General features: G+C 51.0%; 5 protein-coding genes across 5 annotated transcripts; 3 read left to right on the plus strand and 2 right to left on the minus strand.

Moving 5' to 3' along the window:
• Nucleotides 1-879: 879 nt before the first annotated feature.
• On the plus strand, nt 880-2268 carry AYO21_02025 (hypothetical protein; the record flags this gene model as incomplete). The annotated part of the gene is made up of 1 exon (XM_022652006.1): nt 880-2268. One exon carries the CDS (start codon nt 880-882, stop codon nt 2266-2268), a length of 1389 nt encoding a protein of 462 aa, XP_022515750.1.
• Nucleotides 2269-4090: 1822 nt separating this feature from the next.
• AYO21_02026 (hypothetical protein) lies at nt 4091-6326 on the minus strand (the record flags this gene model as incomplete). Its single annotated transcript, XM_022652007.1, has 3 exons — nt 4091-5583; nt 5663-6077; nt 6168-6326. 3 exons carry the CDS (start codon nt 6324-6326, stop codon nt 4091-4093), a joined length of 2067 nt encoding a protein of 688 aa, XP_022515751.1.
• A 338-nt stretch (nt 6327-6664) lies between these two features.
• AYO21_02027 (guanylate kinase) lies at nt 6665-7306 on the plus strand (the record flags this gene model as incomplete). Its single annotated transcript, XM_022652008.1, has 1 exon — nt 6665-7306. The coding sequence occupies one exon, from the start codon at nt 6665-6667 to the stop codon at nt 7304-7306; it is 642 nt and encodes a 213-aa protein (XP_022515752.1).
• A 262-nt stretch (nt 7307-7568) lies between these two features.
• On the minus strand, nt 7569-8755 carry AYO21_02028 (hypothetical protein; the record flags this gene model as incomplete). Its single annotated transcript, XM_022652009.1, has 4 exons — nt 7569-8256; nt 8321-8402; nt 8457-8585; nt 8635-8755. The coding sequence occupies 4 exons, from the start codon at nt 8753-8755 to the stop codon at nt 7569-7571; spliced, it is 1020 nt and encodes a 339-aa protein (XP_022515753.1).
• A 1509-nt stretch (nt 8756-10264) lies between these two features.
• On the plus strand, nt 10265-11418 carry AYO21_02029 (hypothetical protein; the record flags this gene model as incomplete). The annotated part of the gene is made up of 4 exons (XM_022652010.1): nt 10265-10267; nt 10323-10359; nt 10416-10849; nt 10936-11418. The coding sequence occupies 4 exons, from the start codon at nt 10265-10267 to the stop codon at nt 11416-11418; spliced, it is 957 nt and encodes a 318-aa protein (XP_022515754.1).
• Nucleotides 11419-12553: the final 1135 nt, after the last annotated feature.

The raw sequence follows: 12553 nt of genomic DNA on the forward strand, positions 1-12553 counted from the left end.
TTTGTGGGACGTCATGTGCGCTTGTCGAAATACGGGGCTGCAACAGCTCGTCAACGCCTGAAGAAAAGGATGGTGCGCAGGATCGGTGGCTTCTGCAGCTGTCGTCAAGGACATCTTTACCGACAACAGCGCGCCCATTGACTCTTGCTCCTCCCTGGCTCCAGATCCGGTATCCTTCATTCAAGGCGTTGCATTCAGCCCAGGACAACCCACCCCTTTTCACCGTCCACCAGTCAAAGCCCTGTTCCTGAGTGTGTAGGGAAAGCCGCCTTCTGTCCTGCCGTTGCGAGCATTTGGCTCGAAGTGGAAAGGTGCCAGTGGCGCCTTGGATACCCCATTGATCCTCCTTGCTGTGGCAGGGGTCCCACGGCAGAGAGTGCTCAAAAGCACCCCCCTCAATACGAGAGTGCTGTGAAATCGGGCAAATGCTGGACGAATGACCAGCATAGACTTTTCTCAAACCTTTCTTTTTCCCTCCTTGAATGCACCACCACGATGGGTCTAATACGTGTCGCACATGTGATGGTGGGCAGCTGCTCGTTGAAAGCGGAGTGAGGCTCAACTCGCAAAACTATCTGCGCTCACCACCCCCCATGAATTCCTGTAATTGACCCCGTATCTCTTTTTCTCTTCTCACGTTCAAATCCTCCTCCCTTATCCTCTGCCTGGTAGGCCTGGAAACATTCTCTCTTTTTCTTATTGCTAAGACGGTGCTTTGTGGGTTGCTTCCACTCTTTTCAGCGCGTTGGATATCTGATACTCGACCTGTCGACCCTCGCCTTCATTTCGACCAGTTCTGCGCCGGCGCAGCCCTATCCAGTCATTCCCACCCAGCCTGCAAAAGAGATACGTTCATTGTAATCACGGTCAACGGCTGCAATGGATCATATCTCGAACAATCGTTCCTACATGCAATACCAATCCTGTCCCCCGGGCGCCTTTGGTGGCGCCTCGTTTCCGTCCCAACTCACCAATTTCAGTCTGCACACATTCAATGGTGATGAAGAGCTCACACAAGGGCCAGATATTGTCAAAAATGTTCAGTTGCTGCTCGATGCAGGCCTGGACCTGCGCACAATTTTCAAACTGCGGCAAATCAAATATCGAAATGCCCTGAACATACTAGCCGACGCAGAAGACGACGAGCTTTGTGCCACGTGTGAACATGCTGGGCTTACGCAGCCCCGACAACTACCTCAGCAGATCAGAGGGCGACTGTCACAAGGCTCCTCTGTCTACCCTCACTCCCGAGTCCCCAGCCTGATTTCCGATCGATCCGGCCTCAGGTCTTCTGGCATCCTCAGCACACCTGTCCAAGATCTTCCTCCCTCCAGACTTGGGTATGCGAGTGATATGTCACCCATGGCTGCGCAGTGGGCCTGGGGAGATGAGATGTCTTGTGTATCTACCAAGTGCACTCAGGACTCAACCATGGACTACTTGACAAGTGGCGAGGAACAACAGAGTTATCCACTGGATCCACCATGCGTCAATGATGTGGGCGCCGCTTACTCGCAGCGGCAGTATGGCTTTTCCGCAGCCATGCCAGCTAAAGTCGAGTTGGCTTTCCAGGCCCCGGCTGCAAATGGATCTATCCCACAGATTGGAGGTGAACAAGGCTTTGTATTCACAGAAACTGCGATTCGAGCCCCCTTTATCGCCGAACAAAACCCAACACGGGACCAGAACGGGGTGAAAAAGTCTAGATTTCCATGTCCAGTACAAGATTGTCAGAAGGATTTCTCCAGCCCCAAAGAATTTGCAAAACACTTGATCGGAGACCACGACAGGGACTCCAAGTTCAGCTGCAACCATCTCAACTGCGCATTCTGGTCACATCGCCTCGCCTCCTGCAAAAGACACCACAGTAAGGCCCACAGCGATTGCCAAGTGACTAAGGATTGTACACACGTCAACCGCCTGAGAGTCAAGAAACACTGGGCCTGTGGCTTGTGCCTCAATTTGGAGGTTGGCGTGCATGAATTTGCCACCCACTACAAGAGCCACTTCGAATACGACGACATCCAGAAGAGCGACATCCGCGTCTCCAACATCATCCGCAGCCTGCTCATGCAGGATGCCACCAAGGACAAATGGGAGAGGCTCAACGTTGACGGGTACTATCCGCTGTCCTGGGATGGAAAAGACGTGGCAGAAATCCGCGAAGCACTCGAGTACGAAACCTACAGGGCGACCACTTTCGATGTGCCTGGTGTCGTCGATAGACTTCTTGAGGAGGTGATTGCTTGTGGCACCCACAGTGGGTGAGGCTATGTCCCTGCGCTCCTCGACTATCGCCAGCAAAAGACAATGCCGTACAGATGACATTGTTCACGAGTCCGTCCCTACCATTGTCATCTCCAGCCGCCTCTCGACGGATGTGGCCCCGGCCACTCAGCTTGATGACATTTATTTCTCCGTCTTCCCTTTCCACACCACTGTATTGCTAGCAGACCCTCTATTTCCTTTTAATCTGCTTGCCGATTCTATACCTGGCTCGCAAAGAGCTTTACAAAGAGATACACTCCAAGCTGGATCTTGGAGAGAGAGAAAAAAAAAGAAGAGCTGATGGCCAACTGGTTATAGAAGGGGAGGACGGATTATACCCTGGTTGCTTGTTTCTTGTTTCTCGTGTGTTTTGTCCTGTATTATTACCACCACCCCCTTGTCCCACCGTCGTTATCATCACCATCACCATCATCATCATCACCACCACCACCACCACGACGGCTATCACCGACGGACATATTGTCTACTTACTATTCATGGTGTTTACTCATTCACCTTTTGCTATTCACTTGTATCCCCCCACCACCATCCCCTTTCCCATACCCATACCCACATCTCACACCGAAGCTCCAAAGATCCCTTCCCCTTCCCTTCCCCCTTCCCCTTCCCACTCGCCCTGAAAACCCCATGACACCTAGGTTTTATTTCTGTTTCTGTTTGCAAACAGCGCGGTGTTTCTCAGGAGGTTCTTTGGTTCTCTGGTGGCCATGTATGTATCTACGTATTATGCGTTATGCGTTATGTATGTATGTATGTATGTATGCGTGCGTGCCTGCATGCATGTATGGGAGTCGAGCGTCGTCGTGGGCCAGGAAGCCCTAGCCGGCCGGCCGGCCAGCTGGTTTTTTTAATCCATGACACTTGATGAATGATCCATGATCCATGATGAATGATACATATTACTTTCAAGCGATCTATCAGCAGACTAGTCAAGCGAGCTCTCGCTGGCTCTGTCTGGCTCTGGTTCTAGCTACATAGCTTGGTTCTCTGTCCTTGTCTGTCTTGTTTTTTTTTTTTCTCTTTCTTTCTTTCTTTCTTATGACTGACGCTGGTGGAGAAGAATTGAAGTGAATCAACTTCTTCCGTTTGTTGTGTGAGGGCTTGGTGCTTCTACAAGTATAAGCACAGGCATGAGGACAAGGGGAGCAAGGAGCAAGCAGAAAAAGGAGAAGAAACCCCAGCCTCGACACTAGGTAGAGAGCGACAGGCTCTAAGAGATATCTACCTAGTAGAGTACACAGACAGACACATGAACATGACCTGTTCCTTGGTTTGGTCCATGAGCCATGGGACCTGGATACAAGGAGAATGAATGGATTGAGTGAACAACGACACCGCGTTGAAGCTTTAAAGGGCTCAAGAGCCAAATGAAGAATGAAGGATGAAGGATGGTAATGGTACTACAATTAATGATTACTACAAGTACATCCGTATTAATACCTACAGTGTAGTACACTGTGCCCCTCCAGATTCCTTGCACTGGAACAAAGAGTATGAATGTAGGTCGCCGCCGCTACGGGTAATCTTCAATTCCGTGGCCTCGGTGTGTGTGTGTGTGTGTCTGTGTGTGAAAATGTGTAGAAGGGGTTTCACCCTTTTTGGAGAGGATGGGGGAGATGGGGACGGACACCATGTTGCTGATCATTGCATCGACTTAGATCTTTCCACCCTTCTATGATTGCCTCGGCCAGGAGAGTCATGCGTCATCTATCAAACCATGGGCGTCTGGCAGAGGTGTTGAGGCCGTGATTTCACTTCTGGTCATGTCAACGAAATTGATATCGTGGTGGTTGAGTGTGACTTATTTCTTATCCGAGCTTTCAGTGGGACCTGGATCTGGCTCCGCGGCTCGCTGCTCCGCCGTGGTCGTTGAGGTCGAGTTTGGCTCCTGCATTGTTTCTCCTTCAGACGTCGGATGGGTTGGCTCCGCAGCGGTTTCACCAGAAAGTCCCGGCACTGTCGCGGGGGGTTCGCAAGAACTCGTACCAGACTGGCGTTCCGCTACTGAAGACAGAGGAGTTTGAGGCGCGGATTGCATCCCAACGCGGGGTTCGACGCGAGATCCAGAGCTTGAACCAGGTGTTGCGGGAGACTGAGGAGGACCAAGGTGTGACCTTATCCTCGTAGTAAGAGAGTCCAGTGGGTCTAAAGGATTGGGAACGAAGCCGTACGCCGGAGGCGGATTTGATCGAGGCCGTTGCTGTGAAGGTGGAGGCAGAGATTGCGGCGGAGGATAGTGGTACGCATGAGGGTGCGTTGCAGCCGGAGCACTTCCTGGGGCATGATTAGGGTACGAGAGACCGGGTTGCCCTGGTGGAGGATAAGGATAAGGGTATGGAGGAGGACCGTAGTTCCACTGCACAGAGTGGGAAGGGTGTTGGAACTGCGGGGGAGGGAAGTATGCATGAGGCGGAGGCGGTGGAGGAGGAGGTGGTCGAGGAGGATAAAGTGCGGCTGGAGCGGGAGGCAAAGGCCCCTGTTGTCCTTGATATTGTAGAGGAGTCAGTCGACCCGGCTCTGCCAGCCCTCTTTCCTGTCGTTGTTCGAGATCGCGAATTTTTTGCTCAGCTTGCTCTAGTCTAGCACGTAGCTCTAATTCGGTCGAAGATACTGGCGTCACTGTTTGGCTGCTGCTCTGTGGCATCGCAGGTGGCATCGTAGGTGGCGAAGCTGCCGTAGCGGCAAGGGGAGGTGGCGCTACAGGGGCCTCGCTCGCAACTGGGGCCTTCTTTCTGGAGCGTCGCTTTTCTTTCTGTGAGTCCGCAAGAGTCCAAGTAAATGTACCGGGGATCACTTTCTTCTTGCGGTTATTTCCGTCACCGGAGGTCGGAGTATTGGCGGAGTCGACTTTCACGGTCGGTGCTTCTGAGGTATTTGGCCCAGCTCTGTCTTCGTCAACCCTGCCAAGGAAATCAAACAAGGGTGCCAGACTGTTCTCCCGGGGTAGCGTAGTCGACTCTTCGTCCACATGCGCGACCGGCTCGGCAGCAGGTTTCTTCGGTTTCGGCGCACTTGACTTTCTCCTTTTTGGTCTCACGAGCTTTTCAGGATGAAATATTTCCAGGAGACGTTTGCGTTTCGATCCATTCCGCGGATTTGGGGCTCGTTCTTCGAAGGTCTTGTGGAGGGGAATGTGCTTGTAATGAAGTTCCAGACTGTCCTTTGTCACGGAGAATTTGACAGAGATCAAGCCATGACAGTCGTACACCGGTTTGCGAACCTTGACACCGGCTTTCATCTTGGAAACGCCTTCATTAGCAGCGCGACCTTTGTTGAGAACCGAGTCGTTGCAATCTGGCGTCTGGTTAGTGATGGAAATCATGTGCCGCAAAGGAGAATTTTGTAGCAAGAGCTGCTTTCTAAGGCAACCTACAGTATGAAAATCTGCTCGCTTGATCCTCTCGACTGATCCAATGATTGTGGAAACTGTAACGATATCCATCTACGTTTTGACATGCTTCAACGAGGGTCTTGCTGATCCCTTTCTGCATGATTGCACGTTCCTTAGGGTCTTTGATCGTGTGCAGCGCATCAACGACAGTTATTGCGGTCTTATTGAAAGGACTGTAGATGTATGGCGTCTTCTTATCGTTCAGATCTCCTTTGTTGGTTGCCTCCCTCGCAGCTACCATGAATGCGGCAGTGACTGGAAAGTCAAACTCCAGCGTAGTGTGCTCGCGGTCAATGGCCGGATCTGCCAATTGCTGCTTGAGCGCGGCCTCGAGATCTTCCAGTCTTTGACAACTGATCATTATCGACTTTGCCAATGGATCTTTTGCATGACGACCCTACCGATCCTATTAGACCGGACTGATTTGGCCGAGCCCGATACCGGGGGTCACGTCGATGGTAACGACATCTCAGCCTGGACCACTTACGCGTGGGCGCCTGGGGCGCATTTTGCCATTGCTGCCCGGCACCATGCCGACTACACCATGTGAAGCATCTTCGCAGGTGTTGTCTGTATTACCTTCCTGCGACTGGTGCGATTCGGTAGGAGTATCTTCCGGCGGACCAAGGGTCTCTGGTGTTTCCATCGTGATGATGGGCTGTACAGTACCGTGTACCGTGGATGATGGGGGGCATGAATTAAGTGTCTTTTGCAAGGCAGAATGAGACAAGTTGGAGAGATCGCGAGGATTTCCCTGATTCGAAAAACCCCTGCCAAGACCGTCGTTTGATTGTGGTCATTGGCTCTTTTTCTCACCGCATTGGACATGTACCTATTCGTTATTATGTACCACTGCGGTCACAACCTCCCCATTTCAAACACCTCTTTATGTTGAGGAGGGTGATTTCTGTACTGCCGAGGCCCCAGATCCACTCAGAGCACATATCGAGATCCTTCTTCCAATATACACATCGTGGTGTGGCAATGTCTACCTCTGCGCCCTCAGGCGAGCCCCGGCCCATTGTAATCTCTGGGCCCTCGGGCACTGGCAAAAGTACTCTGCTAAAGCGACTGTTTGCGAAACATCCCGACCTCTTCGGCTTCAGTGTTTCACATACCACTCGAAAGCCCCGACCAGGCGAGGAAGATGGCGTCCACTACCACTTCATAACCCCCGAAAAGTTCGAGTCAATGATTGCAGACAATGCATTTGAGGAACATGCGAAATTTGGTGGGAACTACTACGGCTCCTCGAAGAAGGCTGTTCAAGACGTCGCCGAAGGGAAAGGCAAGAGCATTGATGGCAGCACAGCTCCCGGCAAGAGAATATGTATCTTTGACATCGAGATGGAAGGCGTCAAGCAGTTGAAGAAGAGCAAGTTGAACCCAAGGATATGCTTCATTCAACCGCCCAGTATTGAGGTTCTGGAGCAGAGACTTCGAGGCCGTGGCGATACGACCGACGATGCAATCCAAAAGCGTCTAGCTCAGGCCAGACATGAGATCGAGTATTGTAAGACCGAGGGCAAAAACGACAAGGTCATCATCAACGACGATCTGGATGCCACGTTCCAGGAACTTGACGAATGGGTGATGAAAGAACTTGGTACAGAAGCCTCGGGTTGATTCACCAAGCAGCAATGGTGCGAAAATAGAATATCGGTGCGCGGAGTTACGGTCCAGAAATTACGGCGATGAACAATCATGAGAATTACTTTATACCCCAGCTCAAAGACGAAAGGCCCGCTCTCTGCATAGACGCTACATTAGAATAAAGTTTCAGGCGACAAGAAAAGGATATGGCAATCGCTCAAGCTCAACCATTGCTTTTGTCAAATCCATCCCCATCCCCATCCCCTTGCTTGACTGCTTCATATGTGCAAATCTCCTAATATCCGTTCATGGTCACGCGCTGCGAACCCCTGCTCAATTCACGGTCAGCAGCAGGGCTGATTGGTCTGCTGCCAGCCATGCCACTTGCAGCACTGCTCTCCTTCAGTGCCAACAATTGTTTGGCTCTAAAGGTCTCGTAGTGGATCTGGCTGGTGGTCTCGATGAGGTCTTGGAGGTGAGTTCGGGTAAGGAAGTTCCGAAGGTACACGAATTCGCAGTGGTTCTCATCCTCGACGTTGATGATGCCCCATTTGTTTTGTCGACCGCGAACTTGCTTGCCATTAACAATGATTGACTTCTCACTGCCGACAACTGCAAAGGGGATAATGTCCTTAATGGTGGCATTGGTTGCTCTTTCCTCATCGTCCAGCTCTTCATTGTCATACGGATACATCTTGAGGTTATGGAAAGCAAACTCCTCCTTGATCCGCTCCTTGAACGCCCTGCGCTCTTCAAGTGTGAGGGAATCGGCTTTCGCAATGACAGGAACCACATTGACGACATCGGAGAGTTTCTTTAGAACCACAATGTCAATCGGCTTCAGAGCATGGCCGGAGGGTTGGATGAAGAAGAGGCAACAGTGGATGCGGGTGTCTTGAATGTAGCGTTCTCGCTGGGCGGTGAGTTCTTTTCGCAGGTACGCAGAGTGTTGGTCTTTGATGTATTTCACAATAGGATCCCAGCTATACAACAGTCAGTCCCACGGTTCAAAGCCATCGCCAAACATGACAATTTCGCAACACCTACCAGCGATCGTTGTTAACCAGATCACCATAGCCAGGGGTGTCGACAATGTTCAGCCGTAGTCTCACACCATTCTCTTCAATGACTACAGAAGTGGTCAGTGACACGTTTCCACACACCTAAGGGACGATTAACTGACTGTGCGACACGGTCTGGATTTCAGTAGTGGAGCGTGTTGGTTCATCGGGTCGAAGTCGGCCTTTAGAATCTATGAGGTGGCTCGCGAAGATCGTGTTGATAAGGGTCGATTTTCCGAGTCCAGTCTGGCCTGAATAGAGTGAGTGTTTGAGCCTCAGAGAATGTTTTCAGAGCCATACCAACACAGATGACGTTGAATTGGAAACCTCTCTTCAACAACTTCTTCTCAATTTGTTGGGTGATAGAGTCGAAGCCCACATGTGAACGTGGGAACACCGCGTTCGGTTGGTTCATAGCCATGGTCATCGTGTCTGTTCGATGATGTAGAGATCAAGGATATCAATGCGATGAACGAGACAAGTTTGTGTTAACACACAGTTGAAGACAATAGAATCGCAGGATATGGCTTGTGCACGAGAAAAGAAGGAGTTGCGACTGCCTGCGACGAAACAATTTCCCCAGACGATCTTGCCAGCATTGAAAGAAGGACCCCCTTTTTGTCTCGTGCCAAGGGACAAGGGGCGTTCACTTTAAGAAAGCTAAACAGTGGCGTACGATCCGTGCGCTGCTTTATTGGGTGTCCCTGACTAGCCATTTTCTAACTGTGAAAAGCTAGCGCGCTGGATACGAAGCTCGTTGCAGAAAGATTCTTAAGAACATTGTTCCACATAGCTCATTGGAAGGAGTAGCAACGCTGCAAACATGGCACTGGCTGCTGCATTGAGCGGCTCTCAATTGTCACAAGTCGCCCTGCGGAGAAGTCCAGCTGTACTTTCCGTGTCGATACAATCATGGCCATTCTCTAACATCCTCTCCGCATCCGTCGCAATACCCTCAATCGCAACACGCATCCCTGGCTTCCTCTCAGACATCTGGGAGGGGATCTTGAGGGCAGTGCCAAAGAAAAAGACGTCACATATGAAAAAGAGGCATCGACAACTCGCGGGAAAAGCTTTGAAGGATGTAAAAGCAGTCAATCAATGCCCCGGCTGCGGGAGACCCAAAAAGGCCCATACGTTGTGCCCATATTGTGTTGCGGGTCAGTATAATATACATGAATATAGTCACTCACGCTGATTGAGGCTGCAGAGATCTATGAGAGTTGGAAACACCGAGATGCAGAAGCGAGCGGAACAGCCAAGTCAACGGAGGGAGCCAAAAGTTGAGAGACTGAAACACATCTTCCGGACGGAGAGAGGAGGACAATGCATATTATACAAAGGGATCTGCTGAGGCAAATATACCACTGGCTCTTTATTGCCGCGGAGGGACAGTGTCCCAGATCCTGAGGTGCATTATTACATCGTCTTCCTTCCCATGACTTCCCGACGAGATGCCACCAAGGACGTACCATTGATGTGTATAGCATCAGGCGATGGATATTCACAACGACTTGGGCAACCAAACAGAAGTATAGGTCAAGCGGGATGAAGATCGACCAAAGCGGAACACGACCCAGGCACAGTGCGCATCGTCTGTCAGTCGGGAGACCCTAGAGATGGCGTTTATCGGAGCCCAGGTGATTGAGACATGGTTCAGGATGATTCTAGCACTTGGGTATGTGCAGTCTCGGTGAAGGAATAAGGGCTATCTGGCCTGTGTGCACCCTGTCACACTGTTCAACAATAAATTGGAGGGGTGCGGAGCATTGTAAAACTACGTCATTTCAAATATAATTTGTACCGCAGCCAAAACGGAAGCCAATCCAGTCTGCTTCATCCGATTCACATAGGTTCGACGCTCTTGCCCATATTATCCCGATTGGCTTGTCTCACTCAGCCTGCCGTATAATGTATCGACGCAGTCGACATGGTCTGTAACCCACTTGTGTCTGTATATGCGGTCGCGGTGACTGACATAGCCTCAGTCGAAACAATATCTCGCTCTCCATTCGATCGATGAAGGTAATGGCAACCTCCACAACACGTTCTTATTCTGCAACCAAGTTAACATTGTGCAGCCCATACCACAGATATCTTTGCCCTCGCTGTAAACCAAACGCAAATCCTTACAGGTTCGGGCGAGAACTCGATCAAAATCTATTCTGCCACCGAGGAAGGCTTTCCCATTGCTCAGATTCTCAAGGACGCCCATAAAATCGGGTGTCACCATATCAGCACAGACCGCAGCACCGGCACGAGAGCTGTCAGTGTTGGCTTTGGAGGTGAGGTCAGAATATGGAAATACGAGGAGGGCAAGTGGCAGGACGATGGAGCATTCGACGTCGGGTCGAAGAAGAAAACAGGAGAGATTTGGGCGGTGTCTTTGTCCTCTGACGGAAAGTTTGTCGCTGGCACAACCCACGATGGGCGAGTGAATGTATGGGATCTAGTAAGTCGGGAGAAGATCCGAGAATTCGAGACTAAGGGGAGTTTTGGGATGTCTGTGGACGTGGTAAGAATCCCCTTCATCTACCGAGCGTGGCGTTGACCGGTCAATGGAGAATACACTGACACTTCCCGTTTTTCTTGAGAAAACAGTCGCCTGATGGCCGATTCATAGCCAGTGGCCACGAGTCCGGAGCGATCTACCTGTTCTCTACGGCTACGTCTCGCCTACTGCACTCACTCCCCGGACTCATCAAACCCGTCCGCGCCGTCAAGTTTTCTCCTGGATCTACTCTTCTTGCAGCAGCTGGCGACGCACGAATAATCTCCCTTTACGATCCCACTTCAGGCGAGCAAATTGCCAACCTTAGTGGCCATGCAGCTTGGATCACAGATCTTGATTGGAATCACAGCGGCCAGTATGTCTTGAGCGGGAGTCTGGATGGCAAGGTCAAGGTGTGGGATATCGAGCGGAGGGCTTGTGTTGCGACACACGGCGAGAGTGAAAAGGGTCTGTGGTGTGTCAAGTGGCAACCTAAGGGTGAGACCAGTGTTCAGCGACAGAAGGCTGAGAGGTTTGTCACTGTGGGGAGCAACAAGGCCGTTGCTATCTACCGGGAGGCTACCGGTGGATGAAGGGATTGGTCGGCGAGCAACCTAGAAGATATCTACCGGCAGAGTCGATGATACTTGCCACGCGCGGCGCTAATGAGTGAGCGCCCTTTCGGTGTTCAATGCACAGAACATCTGCTGGGACGAGAATGGAGGCATCGTGTCCAGTACTTGCAGCTATCAGAACGGTCTCGCCGCTCAGTGGTAATCTGCCAGACAAGGGTGAAATAGTCAAATCCTAGAATACAGGAACTTACGCAGTCGACGGGACAATGTCCAATCTCTGCCGAGTTCGAGGAAATGGTTGTATCTGAGTCTAGGAAGATTGGCAAAATGGAAGGCGATCAGATAGTCAATGTTTTCAGAAAAGGCAGTCGTGCTGCCTTTAATCGTGTCCTGTCTTTCATCGTCTATAGAGCTGGGCGTTGCCCTTCCAACACTGACGACGAGGCTGCAGCACTCAGCCTTGCCAAGAAAATTCCAGCCTTGCACCAACTCCACCCAGCAAAATCATTTCAACCCAGCCTTTTAGCTCCATAGATTTTCTTTCTTCACATATTAGTCCAAGGCACTCAATATACCCCTGTTGAATGCACCTCCGCTCCCGTTGCGTCCACACATTGTCGAGCTGCCGAGATTATACAAGAATGCCTTTCTAATCCAACTCCGCTTTATTCTCGCCAGAAGTCTGGCAGAATCGTGGTGGTGACTTGGTTCGCTTTCTGGCTGACAATCTATCAACTTCAAACCCACTAAAGAACCTACTGCCTCACCCTCTGATGGTCTCGCCAAGTGCGATTCAAAGACGCAGTCAATAAAACTTCCCTTTTATCTTCCTCGCCAGTTTCCTTCTCTTCTTTTCTTCTTCTCTCGGACCTCCCCCTGTCGCCACTTCGGTCCTCTCCTCGGGAACAACCTGAGCTGGTAACATATATATACACTCATTCCTTCCCCGTCCCCTGCACTTGCACATGGTTCCGCGGGCTCAAATTTTGGTCAATTCGACATCTCGATCCACCTCAAACTGCGCGTCATCAGTGAACTGAGGCAAGGTGAGGTGGTGAGTAAGACCCGGCACTTTCGAAGCTTCATCCTGCTCCACCTCTTCTGGTTACCCCATAGCGGATGTTGTCAAAATCATGCCGAGATTGATAACCAC

The sequence above is a fragment of the Fonsecaea monophora genome (assembly GCF_001642475.1).
Source record: "Fonsecaea monophora strain CBS 269.37 chromosome Unknown Scaff8, whole genome shotgun sequence".
Lineage (NCBI taxonomy): Eukaryota > Fungi > Ascomycota > Eurotiomycetes > Chaetothyriales > Herpotrichiellaceae > Fonsecaea > Fonsecaea monophora.